This window comes from Eschscholzia californica, unplaced genomic scaffold (genome assembly GCF_041429995.1).
Source record: "Eschscholzia californica isolate CP2 unplaced genomic scaffold, dmEscCali1.0.p SCAF_2, whole genome shotgun sequence".
In the NCBI taxonomy this organism is placed as follows: Eukaryota; Viridiplantae; Streptophyta; class Magnoliopsida; order Ranunculales; family Papaveraceae; genus Eschscholzia; species Eschscholzia californica.
The window spans coordinates 59,393,360-59,415,563 of NW_028238309.1; the positions used below are offsets into that span (position 1 = coordinate 59,393,360).

The 22,204-nt window shown below is 34.7% G+C and overlaps 1 protein-coding gene across 1 annotated transcript; it reads right to left on the bottom strand.

Annotated features, from left to right (window-relative positions):
* Nucleotides 1–4,013: 4,013 nt before the first annotated feature.
* LOC147559707 (putative WRKY transcription factor 47) lies at nt 4,014–9,029 on the bottom strand. Its single transcript, XM_086657862.1, has 6 exons — nt 8,689–9,029; nt 8,505–8,564; nt 8,256–8,411; nt 7,981–8,166; nt 4,851–4,964; nt 4,014–4,748 (listed from the first exon to the last, which is right to left on the bottom strand). The coding sequence occupies exons 1-6, from the start codon at nt 8,959–8,961 to the stop codon at nt 4,245–4,247; spliced, it is 1,293 nt and encodes a 430-aa protein (XP_086513988.1). The 5' UTR covers nt 8,962–9,029; the 3' UTR covers nt 4,014–4,244.
* Between the last annotated feature and the right edge of the window lie 13,175 nt (nt 9,030–22,204).

Consider the following 22,204-nt stretch of genomic DNA (forward strand, 5'->3'; position numbering starts at 1 on the left):
CCCTTAATAGGGACTACTTCCTTGTCAGAGAAACAATATGTTGCGGGTCTCTGTTTTTACTTTTTTGCGGAAAAACTGTACAAGTAACAACAAGTACTTTTATTTAGTTAACCCCAGTGTGAAATATCAAACTCACTCAAGTTTGATTAAGTGAGAGAGAGAGAAACCGAGATGTATAAAGAGAAGAGAGAGCTCGATAAATCTTTCTTTGTATTGAATAACATAGTTTTACATGTATTTATACATAAAGAGTAGTCCTAGTTGTATACAAATTGGATTGATACAAAATAGGTATTATGGTTTACCTAAAATACCAAAAACCCTAGAATACTCTAGGATCCTAACCGACTAGGTTGGAAACCCAGTCGGGTGGGATAGGCAAACCTAACCGACTAGGTTGGAAACCCAGTCGGGTGGGATAGGCGGTTGCCTATCCCTAATACTCCCCTTCAAGTTGGAGCAGGAAAGGTAATGAGGCCCAACTCGCTAGTTAGCTTCTATAAGGCTTCGACTTCAAGTGGCTTCGTAAAGATGTCTGCGAGTTGTTCGGAAGTCGGTGTGTACTGAGAGAGAATAAGTTTGGACTTGATCTTTTCACGAACGAGATGGCAATCTATCTCAATGTGTTTTGTTCGTTCATGAAAAACCGGATTGTCAGCTATGTGAAGAGCTGCTTTATTGTCACAATGCACTGGCATAGGACTGGAATGAGATATGCCGAAATCTTGAAGAAGGGATTTCAGCCATTGTAGTTCACATGTTAGGGTAGCCAATGCTCGGTATTCTGCTTCAGCATAAGAGCGAGCAACTGTATGTTGTTTCTTTGATTTCCTTAATGGCTCGTAAACAACCTTTTTCTCTTTTCTTTTTCTTTCTCTTCAAATGAATGTGTTCGTTCATCTCTCTTACTTTCCAACCTGTTTCTCTCCGAAGTAATGTGTTCGAAAAAAATCCAAAATTTTATTAAGATTTTGAACTAGTTGAAAATGTGTTATTCGTTCGCCACAACAGATCTAATAACCAAAAATATAGTGTCTAGATTTTCTCAACCCATTGTCAATTGATTTTGAGTTGGATGACTCTAAACATAACAAGAGCTGTAGTATGCACTAAAATGTAACTTTTTTTCAATGTAATTCTATTTTATTTTCTTTAAGTAAAATGTTATATCGTTTATTAGTAGTGAATTTTGGTTAGAATATGAATTATCAATTTAGAGTCCATGGGTATATAGTCCAAAATAATGTTCAAAAAGAGTTTAGGATTCAATCTTCCCAAAAAATGGATTTTTAGTCCTTTTACCATATGGACATAAAAACCCTCACTTTCTAAAACAGAGTCTCGTTAATGTCCCACCTTCATATTTCACGGGTTTTTAATTTGGGGGCGGAAAGAATCTAGAAAGGCAAGATTTGGACGTGATTTGGGAGTTTTAATAGGAAGTAACGGATCAAAGATATTTTCCAAAACAGATTTGGAAAACGGATATTTTCCAAAATATATTTTCTCTCTTGTACTTTCAAATTTGGAAACCAAATCTATATATCACTTTCTCTCACTTAACTTTCAGATTTGGAAAGAGAATATTTTTTGAGATCAATTAGCGTGATTTGGGGGTTAATATTCAAAACATATATATCAACTTTCTCTCACTTAACTTTCATTTTTACTCATACATAAACAAACATCGAATACAAATTATGAAACAAGTTCGTAAATTATGTGTTATTTATGACGAGGAAACCATCATTTGTCATGTATACAACGTAATTTATCATATGTATGTTTGTCATGTCCATTATGTACCATTGAATACTTAGATTATTTTCTGACATAAATTACTTGTTTTTTACGCGTATATGTCCATTATGTACCATAAATTATGGTAACACGTTAGGAAATGTAAATCTGAAATCATGTTTTTTGTTATAAAGTATGTGATTTATCACAAATCATGTTTTTTGTTGCCCGAGCTCTCGATCCTTACTGTCTTGGTCTTCTAGGTCTACGGCGAATCAAACATGGTAGTGTTTTTGACTCTTCATTAAATGTACGTGGTTCATCAAAGTTAGGGGCAGGGCTTATATGTTCCTTGTAAGTCTTCACATAAGACTCTGTTGTCCAAACAGGATCATAGAAACAATCTTTTTCATCGTAATTTATACTTCTGTAGTTTATGTGATGATTCTGTAGGAAATTCCATCTTTGCTGGTTTACTACAAGAAAAAAAAACATATACATTAGTAAGAAAAATTTATAATTTATCATAAACGACATTAAACAATGAATAAATTATCCATAATGTTTGATAAACTTCAACATGTGTTGGAGATAAATAGTATTTTAGTTTGAATCACATTGACACTGTAATATAACACAAATATGTGTAATTTGCTATAAATTACATGTACTGTTTCAGAAATTACGCAATTATACGTACTTTATGAATAATTAAAAATTCTTTTTAAATAATGCTGCTAAAGTATGTATAACTGTTAACAGATTACATATATTTTACATTCTGTTATACAGTTGCAGTACGACCGAAATTGACGTAATGTACTTTAAAAGTATGAAAAATTTAAATGTATGGTAAACTAAATATAATGTATATTCAGTTATAACATACCGTACGGAAAACACAACTCTTTCATTAACTGTACGGTAAAAAAAAACAGATTTGAGGAAAATTAAAGAGCTTAAACATCAAGATAATTGGATGAGAACATCAGATTTAGATTTGTAGGAATCAGTAAATAAATATTAAATTTCAAGATCAAAAACATGTATGAGCAATTTAGAGTGAGAAAATTAACAGAAGACATTCAAAGATATTGAATGTTTAAACAAAATAAAAAGATCAAATCAAAATCAGATGTTGTTAGAGAGAGAATATGACTCTTTAACCTAAAAAGCAATATTAGATCTGTAGGAATCAGTAAATAAATATTAAACATCAAGATCATAAACATGTATGAACAATTTAGAGTGAGAAAATTAACAGAAAACATTCAAAGATATTGAATGTTTAAACAAAATAAAAAGACCAAAATCAAAATCTGATGTTGTTAGAGAGAGAATATGATTCTTTAACCTAAAAAACAATATTTGATCTTATCAATGGTTTGAACAAAGAGATAAACAATTTAAACAATGCAAAGGGTAGGAATCAAACCCTTGCCCTTTTTATCCAAGATCTAAACTCTTTATCACTCAGCTACGCCTTAAATTATGTTTGAAATCGGTTTAAAGTATAATAAGTTTTTCGAAAATTACAAACGAAATAAGAAACATGAGGCCCTTGATTATTTGGGGCCCAAAGCGACCGCTTTGGTGGCTTTGGTCACGGGCCTCCCTTGTGAAGATGAAACAATGGAGGTTTGAACTGCTGCTGGTGAGTTTAATGGAGGTTTATTGAAGATTTTATTTTTAGAGAGAGAGAGAGAAAGTTACCAGATTTCAGTTACAGAATATATTGAAGATAGTGGTTACTTTCAATTTAAACGTGATTGGAGAGAGAAAGTGGAGATAAAAATGGAAAAAAGATATTTTAGATTTTAGAATGTAAATCAAGTTTTATATTTAAAGAAGGTTAGTATAGGTATTATAAATTAATATGTATTCTATAGATTTGTGTTTTCTCTCTAGATGAGACCAAATGGACTATATATCCATTTATATTATTTTTTTGGTTTTGAAACCCTTTATAGGATTAGACAGGACTATATCTCCTATTAAGACCCGTTTTTTGAGCTATAAACTCAAAAATTCATTTAAGGATTAAAAACAATTAGAGCAATTGAGAATTGTATTATGGTGAAATTTGGCAAATCATGGTTAGAGTAACTTCGAAATTTTGCCAAAAAATTCGACAAAAGTTCTCTCTTGATGAACTCTTGGCAACCCACTATTGGAGTTGCTCGTAGAGTTACGGATTTCGGTGGTCTCACTATGTGTAGAAAAGCAAAGAAGAGAAAAACTAATCTTACTTATCTTTCTAATATAACTTATAATAGTATAAATGGATTCTTAAATAGAAATAAAAATTGATTCCCAATATTTATTATCCAAAGATAAAAGCTAAATTCTCTTGATATAACAGTGTTAATGCATCATACCTAATAATTAAATATAAGAACTTTATTAAAAAATTAAGGGGAAAAAAACTATCTAAATCTATTTCCAAATCAAAATTTGTTATTGCCTAATAGTTTGTAGCCATATATTAGTGATGTTCATGTGCTTCACTTAGGACTAGTACTATCTTCTTTATGTGAAGAGATTGCAGCAAACAATTCTGCAACAAGAGCAGGATTTCTGAAAATGGTTCCAACTACATTTTCTACCATTTCTGATGATGGCTGCCCTAGCTCAGACATCAATGGATGCCCCAACAACTGTTGTATGGGGAATCCTTGAAAGGGTACTTGTTGAAATATTTGCATAGGATGTTGATTAAGAAGATTTGAAGTCTCATGTTGATGCTGGGTTAAGTCTAGTGTAATTGTTGGAAATGGAGCTGATGCAGATAGAGTAGCCATGGTTGATGAAAATGGAAAGCATTGTACTCCATTGAGGAACCCATTGTTAGGGTTAGAACTAGTACTAGTGGTGGAACCAGAGAGAAGCATTGTGGCAGCCGACGAGGTTGTCTTAGCCATCTCTGCGGCTGCTGGAGGCAGTGGGTGATTGTGATTTCCTTCATATGTTGTTATTAGAACGCTCCTCTCGTTTGCGCATCTTTGCACCTGTTACCATAATATCAGAGTGAGATTCACACAACAGGTCTAATGTCACAAGTGCTCTAACTTTGAGTCTTTACAAGAAAATATGTGGCTAAAGAGACTTACCTGTTTACGAACGGGGCATCCAAGGGCCATAGTGCAACGATAATAAGCACGTGGACATGGGTTACCCTTTGCCATTTTCTGACCGTACTTTCGCCATTGGCACCCATCTTGAATCTGTGATCGAACAGTAATAAAAAGCATTAGAATGACATCTTATACATCATGACTTTATTTACACAAGTTCTTACGTTCGCTGAATTTACAAATTGGGGCCTTGGCTCGCCTTCCTAAACAGCCACGTTCGGGTGTGCTCTTAAACACCTCAGGCTTCATCATAGCTCAGGATAAAGGGTGATTTGGGGGATCTCTGATAAACTCAGTGCTTTTAAATACAACCTGTAATGGGCTTAACTATGTGTACACTTGTAAATGTGTTTGAAGCCCATGGGCTGCTAAGTCAAGCAAAGAACACACGTACTCTATCAAGCCTAGCGAATCACATCCTCTATCGAGCCCATAGCGCTTCTATTGGCCAACCTATGCTTGACCGCCCTACAACTTGAGGAGCTCAGCGCACTGACGGAGCTATGTGTTTGCTCTACATGAGATTAGCTCGTGAACTAAGAATCCGTTCCTGGGAGCACCCTAAAAATCTACCTCAAGTGGGCTTAGGTATTAACTAATCCAACAAAGTGGCTTATCCTCGGCTCCCACCTAAAATGACTTTCCTCGTAAAGGATAACATACGCAACTTAAGTATAGTCAACCTCGATTGGCATCCGGTATTGTCATCCGGTATTGTCATCCAGCCTGTCGTGATACGTTAAAGACGTTACAACATCCTATATTCAAGAAGACTGGTAAGGGGTTAATGATTTCACTGACCACACACTATAAAGGAGGACACAACCTACCAAGCAGAAATCCCACTTCGAACGAAAAACATATCGACTGCCTCTTTGTTTTCTTCCTCAATCACTTTTATCTTCTTTCTCATACATACCCCGAGCGATTGTTTTTTCTCTCTCTCCCTCTTAACAGAAGATCAAGCAAGTTCATATTTTCTCTCATACACACCAATTATTAAGAAGCGATCCATTCTGACAAGCAAGCAGAAACCAAAACTCCTCCTCCCTCCTAAGGGGTGGAATTTCTCTCTACTGGTGATCATAAGTCACCATTCTATCACTTTCTCTCTGATGACGATCAAAAGGTGAAGATGCAGTCACTCTACCCTTTTTCTCTCCCCACAATCAAAAGGTGCATTCACTTGAACATTTCTCCCTCCTAGCGCTCAAAAGGGCGCAATCACTTTATTACTTTCTTTCTCCTGGCGAGCATACTTGTCCACTTGACACGCATATGGTAAACAGTCAACTTGACCTGATCCTGCACTTTGTATTTCTCATTTCCTATATAAATTTCTTCCCAAGATGTCTCATATTCTATTTTTCTTCTTTCTTGTCCAAAGTTATTGACTTGACCGTCAGAGTTTTCTTGCCGCCACCATTCTGGTGTCCTAAGGATCTTACGGTCATGTGTGTTTCGTTTCTTTTGGCAGGTTAAGTCCAAGAATGTTGTTGGTGCCCATAAAAGTCCAACTCCTTTGACCTTGCGACCAACCATTTTTATCCCACACAACTATAACCTCCAAATCCTACCGTAGACGACCACCGTAGGGTTGAGACACTCGACACTTATAACCAACAAATTGCTTAATAGTAAGCTTATACAAGAAGACTAGTAGTTCATCCCACGCTCAATGTCTGGATTCAGCACGCAGTGTTGTATACGATGATCTTAATAGTGGCGAGAATCATGGAGCCTTGGTTGCCTGCATATGAGGGTTGGTCGATATTATATACCCTACTATATGAACGTTACAACGTCCTCCTTGTCAATCTACATCATGCTAGCATATGTGCGAGTTACGTTATGGAGTTCTTAGCTAGCTAGTAGCCTTCCATGTTTCCATAAGAAGTTGGTCAATATTTTTTACCTCGAGGTGATAACTTCGTACGGGCGTTGTTACCTTGTAACGAATTGCATGACAAACTCTCTGTGGTAAAAAGAACGAAATCCCCTATAAACATGAATATAAAGGTTATTCTCCAAATCAGTTTTACTGTTGACAAATTGAATTAGGTTATGAGTGAGGAGTAACTTAAATCTCTATGTATACTTATATCTGTAACGAATTGCTTGACATTTGACAAGCTCTCTGTCGGGAAGAGGACGTCATCCCTTATAAACATTTATTCTCCAAACCAAACCATCGAAATCTATTACTCGACGACTTTACTCTTCACAAATAGAATAAGGTTATGGGCGAGGAGTAACCTATATCTCTATGTATACTTGTATATGTAAAAGGTGGGAAGTTTAGAAAACTAGGAATCATAGTTTTACAAGAACAGAGAAAATTAGAAACTAAATTTCACAAGAAAATAAACTCAATAAACTTCTCTAATTGCAGATTTGCCTTGTCTGTGTAAAATAAACAAGGTTCTATGACTTAACCGAGTGAGCCTAATGGGTTGAGAAGAGCGAACCAAGTTATCATCAGCCTTGGTTAATACCTTCCCGCTAATTAAATGTTATTAATTCGACGGTTCAATTTTATGCTATGTTAATGAGTTGCCCCTTTAACATAGCATAAAATATGATTCGCAAGAAAAACATCTTCAGTAAGAATATGGATAAATTGATGCACTAAATTAACAGAATAAGACTAATCAGAACATGTTAACATCAAATACTAAAGAGAGCCCACACTTTACGATATAAGGATGTATAATCCAAATTGTGCCCTCCTTAATACCATACCAATATGGTATGAAAGTTCACAAGGAACTGTAGAATGAAAAAAAACACACTATGAAATTTTCACAAACAATAGAAAAGACGATAATGACATCAGTTCGAAAAAAGAATAAATAAGGAGAAATCAGACACCGGAGGGAAATTTTTCGGGGCTACAACTATTCGGCTTGGTTTTATTTCTCATAACACGAGGACGATGACAAAATTTTACTAGGTCACACAAGTGTGGACCTCCAGCCTAATTATTATTTTTCGTGGACCAGTGCTCTATTTTATGTCCTTCAATAAATTTTTTGATCCATTTACGAAAATAATAATAATAATAATGAAAGAAAATGGAGTGCATAAATGTTTATTTGATTATTACCACAGCTGCCTCGGATCGTGCTCGAACAGAAACTCGCGCTTTACGATAAGGAAGGACTTCATGTTCCACACTCTTAGTATTTTGATCTTCATTATTATGATCTTGCTCACCAGAAGGACCATCTATTTCCATCCTTTTTTGCTCTGGACTACTCCTTTGTCTCTCACTTTTCTCCTCTTTCTCATTCTATATAAAGGCATAATATTGTATTTAAATAAATAAAAATTTAATCAAATAAGAAAAGAACAATTAAGAATCACTAATTAAATAATTACCATATGGAGTTTGTAATTTTCGCGTTCTTGGCGGTGCATGAATTCAAGTAATTGACTTCGAAGAATATTGTAATTCTTATTTACTTGATCTAACTTGTTTCTCAGCTTTTGATTCTCATCTCTTAACCGATCTATCTCTATTCTAACCTTATTCACCTATATATATATAAATTGACCAATTACTATTAGATAATTAGATCGTGATCATAAAAACATCAATTAATATTAGCTAGCTAGATAAGAACTTACTTGGGTGGACTTGGGTTCATCTTCAATTTTCGAATTGCTAGTTAGAAGACATAATCCAGTCTGTAATTAACAAGATCATGATCAATCACCATTCATATTCAATATAAATCAAACCCCTAAATAATATAATATATATATATATATATATATATATATATGTGGTATAGATTATTGTCCATCTTACATTTGTTGTACTAGATTGATGGTGATTAGTGTGAATACTAGATGAATTAGTGAATTCTTTATCATGGGTTGATCCATAATCTTGTTTTTGATTACTAGAAAACAAATCCAACTCCTTTAACTCATGAGTATTGGGCTGGTTAACTTGTTCATCAAGTACTAAATGATGAGGATCATCGTCGTGGTGGTGGAGAGTATTCGAAGAAGATTGGGTGAAATGGAGTTGGTTGTGTGAGAGGAGTGTCAACTCTCTAGTTGAGGGTAATCTATCCATGAGAGATGAGAAAGGTGGGATTTCATTCAAAGGTGATATTTCTAGCTAACTAGCTACTTTAATTGAGTAAAAGAAAAAGGAATAAAATGGGTTTATAATATAGGGTTAGTCCAATAAGTAAAGGCCAAAAAAACAAGAGAAAGGGAAGACCAGCCGTTATTTTCGCGGGAAGACTTGGAACTTAAACGTGATATGAGGTCATAGCTAGTGACCTAGTGTATCACTCATGAGATCCAATTATACTGGAACCAGTCTTTTCTTTCTTTCTTTCTTTTTTACTTGCTTATTTCTTTTTAGTTAGATGTTTGTTGACTTGGTACTTTGCAATTTTCCTATTGATTTTACCAATAAGTCTATTTGTACAACTAAAAATATGTACGCGTTTCCAACTGTTTAATGTTGAATTACTTATAATACACGAGTTGTTGTCGAGCTTGAACTAAGGTATAGGTTGAATTAGAACCCTGGTTATAACCGTATTAAGGAGTCTTCAACTAGTTGAGTTTTTTTTGTAGTATTGATATTTGTCAAGAACAAGAGTTAAGAACTTCGGTTTATTCTTCTTTATTGATAGATTTAGGGAGTTTGGATTGGGTTTTGTTAATTGTTACGTCAAACTATAATTTGGAGTCCAAATTTCGTGATATATATATCAAGCTTAGTCAAAATTACTATTCAACCATGATAGGGATACTGATAAATTCAGCGTGAATTTGGCGAGAGAAAGTGGCGTGAATCCAACGGTTGGATGGAGATTAACGCCAAATTTACGTTGAATTTGTCGGTCTCTGAGTCATTTTCCATCACTATTTTACTCTGAGAAAAGAGAGAATAGGTCAATATAGGATGAATAGAAACTTACTTGATTGAGTCATATTCAGATGAATAAACCAAGATGCATGGTAAAAGGAAAACAAACACGGAATTATCGCAACAACAAAGTAAAATTTCGTTTGATTATGTCAATTAGATCGAAGTTTAAGTCCGATGGAATATGCTTGAAAGTTTCTTCAAATTCAATATAATTGAATACCAGAATTATATAAAAATACAAACAAATTCCATCTGGATTTGAAAATTAAGAAACAACACAAGATTATTAAATAATTAGAAAAGATGAAAAGAGATCTTCCCTTTGATCTTTTATTCCTATATGTCTAAAATATTCTAAACGCTCTGCCGGTCTTTCTTTACCTTTTCTTGCACGAGCGTTAGAAACTTATAATATTCTTTATGAACTAGTATTAGAAACCAATAATATTACTAAAAGTTGAATTTATGGGTTTCAATGTATCTCCGGACTCCCATCATTTATTGTACAACTATATTGTGTATTTGGTAGCGAAAAATAAATCATCCGTCAAATCTTCGTAGTTTAATTGCATATTTTTTGTATGTTTAACTCTTGAAATATATGCTCATCAAAAAAAAAAGAAACTATTGAAATATAATAACAATTTATACACATACACACTCTCTGACTCTTTATTGGCTACTGGGTTTGAATAGCTTTGGAGCAATCACATCTAAATCTAGTTTTTTTTTTCTTTTCATTAACTAAAGTTCATTATCAAGCATTGTTACAAGGAGAGATTAAGTGGAGAATTGGAGATGGTGATTCTGTTCTCGCCTTAAACCAGATCACTGTCTAGTAAATTTAGCCATCTGCTATATGACATTAGCCGATCTATTTACATGTTTAAACTTCAAAAAACAAAAGATTTACACATGGAATTGATCTCTTGAATCCTTTTTTTTTGTTGCCGGATGTGTTGGAGAACACCTTCCCATTAAGTTGAAAATGATATTACTTGAGTTGCCATTCAAAATAAGTTTGGTAAAATCATTGGCCTCGACAAAAGTGATAGTTTGCAATGCTGCTAAGCCCTCTCCTTTATTTACTGATCTGCAGTAGCTGGTCCTGGTCTTCCTTGCAATACAAATTGAATTAGCATTGATTTCGATGAAATGCCTGCTATTTCAGATCGTGACATGTGTGAATCTATGATACATCAAAATGATATGTCTATTGTCTAGAATTTTTTTCGAGTAACAAAATCTAGTCGTCATTTCAATAGTTTGGATTGGGGCAAGGGTGTCATTAATATCTATTCAATAGAGTTTTTTTTGCAACTTAAAAAAATATAGAGATTTTTTTTTGCAACTAAACTACGCGGTTGCTACGGAGATAAAAGAAAATTTTCTAGATACAAAGTTCTAAAGAGAATTTATATTTTATCAAATTTTTTGGCGCAACAAAAACTCTTCTTTCTCATCTGTCCATCACCTCTCTCTCTCTCTCTCTCATCTAAAGCTTCACGGAGGGTTCCGCGTGAAACCCCAAAATCCTCGAAGAGGGTTCCTGGTGAAACTTTCTTCAAAGGTTCGTACTCGATCGACCACGAGACCGACCAGAAACAAGTCGTGGTCGAACGACCACGAGATGATTGTGAGTGTCTCATATTCGACTGACCACGAAAGAGAATAAGAGGTTTAGATAGAGAAAGACAGAGAGCAACAGATTAGGAGAGAGAAAGATTTTTTCAAAAAAAATCATTTTTCGCTGCCCCCCTAAAGTATGACCAACTTTCTATGTGGCTCCCTAAATTATCAAAAATGCAGAGATGACCCCTAATGTCTTCTTCATTGCATTGATTAAAATGTCAGATTTTATCTTTCCAATATTGTCCCTTTGCCTTTCCTCACTTATTTTTGTTTTACTCATTATTTTGTTTTCTCATTTTTTATTTTTGAGATCGTCATCTTTTCTTCCTTTCTCTAAGAGGACGTCCATTAAAGAATGTCATAAAAAAAAAAAATTTAATTCACAAAATTTTGACAACGTAAATATTTGTTTTTTCTACTCCTGTCTTCTCTTTTTGTTTTTTTCATAATTTTGTACATCCCTCTCATGAGTACCCCCATTAATGGAGGTACTCATTCTTTTGAAATAAAAAAAATAAAATAAGATTTTAATTTCCTCCATTAATGGAGAACTTCAATTTGACATGTTAAATTTGGGGTCATTTAACTCAAACCAACTAGCAATTAGTGGAGAGACCCGAGACATCATATTGTTGGTTGCTAGATAGTCATAATCATTCTCTCATGTGGGACTATTCTCACACACCCCCTCACGTGTGGTGTGGTTAGCCTAGCAAGTGTTCCTTTTTTCTTTTTCCGGTGACGTAGAGCACGTGTGCCTTTTAAGCTTATCACGTGTGGCCCTGGTTCTGTTACCATGTTAAATTTGTGATCATCCAACTCAAAACCAGTTGGCAATGAGCGGAGAGGACCTAAATATTATATTGTTGATTGTTAGATAGTCAGTCTCCCATGTGGGACTATTCTCACCGGTTCCAAACATATAAAGGAGGAATGACTTCAATCATGATATATGACCACTGATTTATCCCTCATTTGAAATTTAGAATATATTAAAGCTTAGATCCAATCTCATTAAGCTACCTAAATTACATAAAGTTGTTGGAATTGCTCCTATTAATTGATTACTTTGAAGAGCAAGAACAAAAATTTTGTGGAATCTATTCGGTCGTCAGACATTATTGAGAGTACTTGTTCAAGTATTCTGCACCAAGGAATTAAGACGGAGAAAATTAAAGTATGAGAGTACTTATTCAAGCATTCTGCACAAAGGAATTAAGACGGAGAAAATTAAGGTAGGGTTTTCTGGATGAGTCATTAATGTTAACCAAAAAATATTGAATTTGTAGGTTCTTACTTGAGATGGAAAATATCAGGGAAAAAACCTCTATCCAAACCATCAATCGTAAATAAACTGCAATAGCCACATGAAATCTTTGGGAATGCCCATTAAGACCAAGCAAAAAACCTTAACACCAAACCATTAGTGGAGGAACTGAAAATTTCGATCTTTTTTGTAAAAAAACTGAGTACCTCTTTTAATGGTTGTCCTGGTGAGAGAAATATAAATGAGAGAAAGGAAAAGAGAGGAAAAGCACAAAATATTGAAAGTGTTAAAATTTTAGAAGTTAAAAGAAAAAAAAATTGGGGACGCACATTAGTGGTTCTCGGAAAAAGAAGAAGAACAACAAAAATAAGTGAGAACTAAGACAAAAGAGCAGCACTAAAAAGTAATAATTTGACGACTTTTTAGTTAATACATAGAGAAGTATAGAATTAGACCGTTTTGTTCGCGTAAAAGATTAAATTTTCTCCAACAAAATATTAATTACGACAGAAATTCTTCCACAAAAAGTAATTTTGATACACCACAAATAAGTAATCTTCTTACCAAACATATTTTGCTTCCGTAAAGAAAAAAATTTGCTCGGACAAATGTCATATTTCCTCCTGTAATAGTGAGTACCAGAAATATTAAATTGATACAAACTTAAAATGAACAAACTTTTACCCATTTGTCTTTCCCGCCCAAACAAATTTTCTTTTTTACTAGAGCAAAATATGTTTTGTAAGAAGTTTACCCATTTGAGATTTATCAAATTTACTTTTTGCGAAAATTCCTACTGTGATGAAAACTTATATTTTTATTTTGTGAGGTTATAATGGACAAAGCACTTGAAGGACTAAACTATATTTATTTTTAAGATTGGACTCAAAACCCTTTTTAAGTTTTATCTTTTCACCATCACTATGAGCATTTGGTCAAGTCAATTGACTTCACTTGATAGTATTACTTATGTTCCAACAAGAGTTGGAGATGTCAACAGTTGGTAGCCCAAGTGGTTCCAAGGTGTTGACATAAACTCTAGAAACCCTGGAGGTCCCAGGTTCGATTCCCAGAGAAGGTGGAGTCTTTGGTTATTTGAATGGGGATTATTAGGGTATAAATAATGTAGTGTAGTTGGGCTTTAGGCCTTTATCTAGTTGGGCTTTAGGCCTTTATCTAGTTGGGCTATAGGCCAGGTCATGTTAGAGTTTGAGTGGGCGGGTAGCAAGCTTATCACATCTTTGATGTATTCAATGCCAATTGTACTAACAAAAAAAAAACAACAGTTCGGAGATATTTATAGGTTGCTAAAATGTTTACATGAGCAGCCAAAACCATCCCAAACAACTCCACACACAAACTCTGACCCTACCATTTAACAACTACTTAGATAACAATAATACTGATACTTACATGTGGTTATTTCACAAATAATTTATTTATTATCAGATAACATTGTTTTATATTGGCTTGTAGTCTTGTAGAAAGAGTAGATGGCCAATGTGAAATGAAATGTATTTCTAGAGCTAACATAAAAAAATTGGGTTATTTCCCTAATGGCCCCCTACTTTGTGACCAGCTTCCCGCCTGGCCCCCCACTTTACGAGAAATACCCATATGGCCCCCTTCCGTTATAACACCGTTACTCTCTCTCTTCCATTTCTTTTCTCTCTCCTCCAACATGTTTTCTCTCTCTGCTACCTCGTCGAAACCAGCCACCTCATCACCTTCTCCGGCAAGGTCGCCGGCCAGCCAAATTTCCGGCCGGCGACCTTCAAATATAAAAAAAAATATTTCTTTTTTTCTCTCTCTTCTCTCTCTCTCTAAAAAAAAAAAAAAAAAAAATTTTTTAATTCTCTCTCCTCCCTCTCTTCTTCTTCTTCTTCTCTTCTCTCTTTCTTCTTCTTCTTTCTCTCTCTCTTTCCCCCCTCTCTCTATTCTCTCTCTCTCTCGACCTCCGGCGACTTCGCCGGAGGTCGAACAGAACAGAACATAATCTGTTCTGTTCGAACAGAACAGAACATAATCTGTTTGAACAGAACAGATCTGTTCTGTTCTGTTCGACCTCCGGCGACTTCGCCGGAGGTCGAGAGAGAGAGAGAATAGAGAGAGGGGGGAAAGAGAGAGAGAGAAAGAAGAAGAAGAGAGAGAGAAGAGGAGAAGAAGAAGAAGAAGAAGAGAGGGAGGAGAGAGAATTAAAAGAAATTTTTTTTTTTATATTTGAAGGTCGCCGACCGAAAATTTGGCCGGCCGGCGACCTTGCCGGAGAAGGTGATGAGGTGGCTGGTTTTGACGAGGTGGCAGAGAGAGAAAACATGTTGGAGGAGAGAGAAAAGAAATGGAAGAGAGAGAGTAACGGTGTTATAACGGAAGGGGGCCATATGGGTATTTCTCGTAAAGTGGGGGGTTCCGGCCGGCGACCTTGCCGGAGTAGGTGATGAGGTGGCTGGTTTTGACGAGGTGGCAGAGAGAGAAAACATGTTGGAGGAGAGAGAAAAGAAATGGAAGAGAGAGAGTAACGGTGTTATAACGGAAGGGGGCCATATGGGTATTTCTCGTAAAGTGGGGGACCAGGCGGGAAGCTGGTCACAAAGTAGGGGGCCATTAGGGAAATAACCCAAAAAAATTTCATCCGTATAAATCAAAGTAAATGGTGTATTTAATATAACACCCACCTAACGCTTGGACTTTATGGTTTTCTAAATGTATCAACAATAGCAGAGATATTTTGGATATATATGAATAACTGGATAAGTTCCATTCTAATTAGATTTTGAAGTTCATGATTTAGTTTAAAGGCTGAAGTTTAATCTTATATATAAAAAGGTCACTTAATTTTATTGAAGTGATTTTCTTAAATGCTAGTTTCCATCCCTTCTCGGCTAACGTCTCCGAGGAGGAAAAAATAATTTGAAAACGAACGTCTAACATTTTCTATCTTGTTTTTTTAAGAGGAAGGTAGAGAACATAGAGAAGCATTCCCTTGTCGGATGGTGGACTGGGTAGTTTTTATTTTTTATATGGTTTGATCTTTTTCAAACTCTCCACAAAAAATAGATGGTTGGACTTATCTACCTAATAATTGACTGAATTGTTTTAATATATAGGATAACTACATCAAAAAAATTCACTGAAGTATGAAGATAACTGTCAAATTTAAAATCCTTACAGAAATGGGTTGAAACTCTTACTAAACTACTGGCCTAAAGGCCATCTAAACTACTTAATGAGGACACATTAAGAGGAAGAACCTTTAGTTCCTGCTACCATAGTCTAAACGTTTTACCGCATAGAGAAAGCAATTACCGTGTTTATCATGACAGTTTTGTCCTGCAACGTACTAATTAAACGTATACTTAGGAGCAGTTATTTTGGCATCCTCGAGTCCTTAACTTTTATTCGGAAGATAATGTCAAAAAAAAGAAGAAACTTCAATGAATAATTCAAGAAATTCTTAATTGGCGCTGACCGATATTGACATCTTTCATACCACATTACTGTAAAATTGATAAACTTAATCGTAGTTGGTTTAGCCATCAAAATCAAAATTATGACTCATGAATACAACTTGGTCAAGTGGGTTTGGTTAGTCAAAAATGTGGAAAAACTGGTCTTAAACCTCTGATATATACAGCCAAGACACTACAACACAAAGAGAAGTCCAACTGAAGGTCGCTTAAAGTCATACAAGAGAACAAAAACGACATGCTCTTATTTCCCATGTCACTACATATCTTACAACCAAACAAAAATTTTCATATGAAATGTCCAAACTATACTTTTGCATCTTCGTACAAGTATGTTGTGTATGAGGTCTAGATTCGAATTTTCTGTAAAGGAGTCTAATTTATTTTTTCTTACGACTTCTAAAACTCCAACTCTTATATTTCAGGGTTTAGTTTCAATCGACCTCAATTTTTGATTAATTTTCAAATTTGTCGTCTGCGCTCTTTTCTTACATTCTGAAATGGCATCAACATCGTATATATTTTTGCTAGTCAACTTTAAGAGTTAATTTCTTCATTCAATTTTCACCATTTTCTTCATAAGCAATTTGCTCAAATCTTTTTCTTTTTTTTTCAGATGTAAACTAGATGTCAGCCTCCGACCAAAAGGCCAACGATCTTAAATAGAACATTTTTTTAATAGTTTTTGTTTTTCTCTTCCTCTTCTTCTTCTTAAGTGAATGGTTACTTCTAGTAACTTCGCTCTAACATCAAAAGTGAAAAGAAAACTAAGTTTTTCGTCTTCGACATCAAAATCGCTTACAACACTAGAAACTGCAGAATTTTTTTGTCGTTTGGGTATATAATTTTGCCCCTCCTCCGTCCAAATCCCAGACCCGCCACTATTGGCGGTTATTAAGTGAAAGAATTATAAACTCTATGAACTTTCTCTTTGATCTTTTATTTTATTAAAAGTGAAGTACAATTAGTGATTCAATCACCTTATATAGCTAATACAAGTATTTAGAGAGAGAGAGAGAGTGAAAGAGAGAGAGAGAGAGAGAGAATTAGTTATTTCTAGAGAGAGAGAGAAACAGAAAAACTAACTCCTAACTACTTTAACAGAATCTCAAAGTGTTAGTTATAATCTAACACTTTGAGAGAGAGAGAGAGAAAGAGAGAGAGAGAGAGAGAGAGAATTAGTTATTTCTAGAGAGAGAGAGAAACAGAAAAACTAACTCCTAACTACTTTAACAGAATCTCAAAGTGTTAGTTATAATCTAAGTCTTAACAGACTTGATTATACTTACACCACTATTACACTAATGTCTATAGGCACCTACAAGGCTTGAAACTTCACATAAGTCTTCATAAGCTATCCTTTCTCTAATATTCCCCCTCAAGCGGAGCTTTCCTCAAAGTCCATCAACTTGTTCTTCCAGAGAGTAAAGGCAGGAGAGGGAAGACCCTTGGTGAGTATATCAGCTAGCTGTTGATGAGTTGATATATACTGAATTTGGAGAGAACCATTGCTGACAAGATCTCTAATGAAATGATAATCAACCTCTATATGCTTAGTCCTAGCATGAAAAATAGGATTGGAAGCTATATGTTTAGCTCCTTGATTATCACTGAATAGAATAAAGGGTTTGGCAAGAGACAAATGCAACTCATCCATTAAGTAGCTAATCCATAGAATTTCTGTGGCAGCAACACTCAAGGCTTTATACTCAGCTTCTGTTGAAGATCTAGCAACAGCTTCAACAGTAGCTGTTTCTTAGAAGACCAGGAAAGAAGTGTTAAACCAATAAAAATACAATATTCATTGGTAGACCTCCTAGTATCTGGGCATCCTGCCCAATCTGAATCAGAATAAGCTTTGAGAGAAGATAGACTACCTAGATTGATAGTAATCCCTTAGCCAACAGAGCCCTTCAAATACCTCAAAATCTTCTTGACTATAGAGAAATGAGAATCCCTTGGTTCATGCATAAATTGAGCAGCATAATTGACTGCAAATGAGATATCAGGCCTAGCAAGAGTCAAGTATTGTAATGCCCCAACTGTGCTCCTAAATATAGAGAAGTCATGAAGTATGTCACCATCAAGCTTAGACACCCTTGAACCACTAGCAACTGGAGTCTTGCTTGGTTTGCATTCCAACATTTCCAACTTCTCAAGCACTTGAAGAGTGTACTTCTTCTGAGTAAGTAACAAAGAACCAAAACCATTTCTAGTTACCTCAATACCCAAAAAAATAGTGCAATGATCCTAAGTCTTTCATTGCAAATTTAGTGCTTAATGTCTTGATAAGAGAAGAGATTAGAACACTTGAAGAACCAGTATAGCTAATACAAATATTTAGAGAGAGAGAGAGAGTTAGTTATTTCTAGAGAGAGAGAAACAGAAAACCTAACTCCTAACTACTTTAATAGAATCTCAAAGTGTTAGTTATAATCTAAGTCTTAACAGACTTGATTATACTTACACCACTATTACACTAATGTCTATAGGCACCTACAAGGCTTGAAACTTCACATAAGTCTTCATAAGCTATCCTTTCTCTAATATTAAGAATGTTAGTATGAACCAAATTATTTTAATTTTTCTTAAGACACAAGTATTTAAACTCTTAAAATTTCATTTTAGTGAAATATAATACTATACTTAGGTTTTGTTCAAATGGTTGGTGCGCTGCTCTTCCCTTGCCCCGACTTTGGTTCGACGGTGTTGCTCTTGAGTATATTGAACACATAATGGTTTACCAAATCTTCTTAATCTTATTGGTTTTGAAAAGCAGAAATAATTGTATGATTCGGGTTCAAAATAAGACAGAAAACACATAAAAAGTTAGAGACAAACAATAATTGCATAACCAAGGCTAGGAATCTATCTACTTTAGACGGTAATCGCCAAATTTAATATACCAAAGTGTATGCAAAGTATCTCCAAAAATGCAATGATTTACCACAGTTTAGACTCATGGCATTTGAGGGAGGAGTTATCGTTACTATTGAAGAAAAAATCATTGGATTGTTGGTCCAACAGGCCAAAACAACATTAAACACAACTCCCGATCGACCTAAACAGAGTAGGATTTCAGGCCAAACCAAACCACTAAACAACATTAAACACAAACCTCGATCTACGTAAACGGGGTAGGATTTCTGGCCAAACCAAACCAATAAACAACATTAAACACAAATTTTTCTTAGGAAAGTGACTACGGAAGTCATTACAATGGTATTTGATACATCAAAGATGTGATAAGCACGATAACCGCCGAACCAAACCTTAAAATAAGGTCGCGGCTTTGGGGAATAAAGAAAATTCTCCGGGGAATAAAAGTTTTTCTTAAAACTAGTCAAATAAGATTGACTTTTTTATGCTTATTTTTATTGCTAAGGGGCTTCTAATTTTAGAAGATGCTATAAAAAAGGTTCCTCCATCTCATCACCTCTCTCTCGACTTCATCTTCTCCGGCGAAAGTCGCCGGCCGGCCAATTTTCCGGCCGCGACCTCGAAACATAAAAAAAAAAAAAAAAAAATTTCAATCTCCCCTCTCTCTCTATAATTTTTTTTTTCTTTTCTCTCTCTCTCTCTGTAACAGATATAGAGAGAGAGAGAGAGAAAGTCTGTTCGTGAGATCTATTCTCACGAACAGACCACAAATCATCAGACCTGTTTTCAGGATATAGGAAATGTCAACTTGCCAGAAACTTCAGGCGTCATTGTGATCTCCTTTGTGATTTCTCTCAAATTCCTGCAAACTCCAGCACAAGCAACAAAATGTTTTCGAGGCGGCCAATCACTCTCAGACCTCTCAATTCTCATTAAAACATCTCTCAGTAGCTCAGATGGCATACTAGCCAACCAATTTAGGTCAAAATCATCAATGGATTCTTCAAACTCATCTTGAACCACTTGATTTGATTTTGATCTCAACCCATAACCAATTTTCACCTCCAATCCTTTCCTTGACATACTACCAACCTCCCCCTTCACTTCCCTGAATATGTATCCTCTTCACAAGTTATACAAATGATTTAAAACCCTAAAATGTTTAAAATTTTAATTTGCCCTGAAACAATTTGAATCCCATATACAGAAAAAGAGTTCTATGATCCACAATTACATGATAAATAATCTGAATATAAAGGAAAAACCCTAGCTTTGATCAATTAATAGCCGAATTGACTGAGATCTATCTATTAAGATTCGTCAACATGAATTTAGCTACGAATCCTTCATTTTAGCTCCTTTACTATAAGTTAGTGAATTCCTCCCTTCAAAGCTTCAATTAATACAATACAAATAAACGAAATTCGACAAATTCCTGGATTATCTCAAATGATCTCTTTACTTCAAAGCATCAAAAGACTAATGTGAAAGTAGAGATCAATTTACTAGAAATTTCATCAAAGATTGGCATAAAAAAAAACAGGTTTCCCCTAAAATTTCATCAAATGATCGAATTATAGCTTACTCGCCAATTGCGAAAAATCCCCTAAAAGTTCATCGAGAGTGAGAAATTAGGGATTCAGCATTACGGACATTGTTTGTATATCAGACTGTATCTTACGGAAAATTTTAGAGAGAGAGAGAGAGAGAGAAAATTTAAATTTTTATTTTTATTTTTTTTTTATTTTTTTTTTATATTTGAAGATCGCCGGCCGGCGACTTTCGCTAGAGAAGATGATGAGATGTCGAGAAGATGAAGTGGCAGAGAGAACAGATGAGATGGAGTAGAACTTTCAAAAAAAAATGTATTCTGTATTCCCCATAAAAATTTATTCCCCGGAGAATTTTCAAAAAAATCTGGATTCCCTCGAGAATTTATTCCCCAGAGAATTTTCTTTATTCCCCAAAGCCGCGGCCTAAAATAAAAGGGTCTAAAAGCCCAGCTAATTACTGGCCTAAAGTCCAACGAAATAAACGACCTATAGCCCACCAACTACATTATTTATACTTTTACTAAGTCAAGTTCAATAAACAATGGACTCCACCTCCTTTAGTAATCGAACCTGGGACCTCTAGAGTTTATGCAAAACAATTAAAATTAAATATACAATCATTTCAGATTTCATATTTAGATCTATAAAAAAAACAAACATCACCTTTAGTCTAGTAGAAAATAAATTGTTTTTCCAAGTAATGTACTTGTATACCGGAAAGAAAAGAAAAAAAAGGGGGGCATGCATGATCTAGTGTTTTGTACCTTAACTGAAATAAATATTGAAAAGAAGAAAGCAGCTGAGAAAAGTTATGAACTGATTTGTCTTAATTTATTAATTAGTAGGGTTTTAATGTGCAGCAAGAAATGAACCAGATGCTCATGGAGTCATGGTGTACAACTCATGGCTAAGCCTAAAGCTCTTCACTCCCCTCCTTCCCTTAAAAGAAAACCTAAACAGTAAGTTAATTAGAAAAGACCATTCTTTTATTGACAAGATTGTTTTTAAAAAGATACCTAAATTCCATTCAAAATTCACTAATCCATGGAGTTAGTCAAATTGACTAGTCTTTCTTTCTTACTGATTGGTCTTAAACCACCCATTTCCTCCACTTCATTAAACTTTTTATTATTAATTTACATAAGCATATTAACTTTACCTCTAATTACCCTTTATTTATATTTAACATTTTATACACTTAACATACTTGCACATGAATACATGAATTTCTTGGAAGTCTAACTGTTTTAGAATACGTACCGACGATGCTTAACTGTTAAAATATTCGAGTAAAACAATCTTATCTACTGAACAAAGCTTGATGAACACTAATCTATTTGTTAATTCAAGTAATTTGAATTCACCTAGTTCTGTTAGACCATTAATTCCTTTTATATAAACACCCAATTCAAGGACCATTTGCCTTTTACTTTATGGCTATACCCACAACAAATACAAATTTTGTTAATCAACACGATCGATAATTATCGATCTAGTGAAGAAAGTAATTAGGAAAGAATCTTTACCAAGAACTAGCTATCATCTTCTTCCTTAGCTATATGAATATATAGTGACTTCTACAAAGACAAAACATAACTTGGTAGGGTGAGTTTTTATTGAGAATATATACA

Excerpts from the sequence above, each read along its gene's own strand:
- LOC147559707 (XM_086657862.1), bottom strand. The coding sequence starts at position 8,961 with ATGGATAGATTACCCTCAACTAGAGAGTTGACACTCCTCTCACACAAC. Across the intron at positions 8,565-8,688 it reads ATCAATCTAGTACAACAAAT|ACTGGATTATGTCTTCTAAC; the intron begins GTAAGATGGACA and ends TGTTAATTACAG. Across the intron at positions 8,167-8,255 it reads AAAATTACAAACTCCATATG|AATGAGAAAGAGGAGAAAAG; the intron begins GTAATTATTTAA and ends GCCTTTATATAG.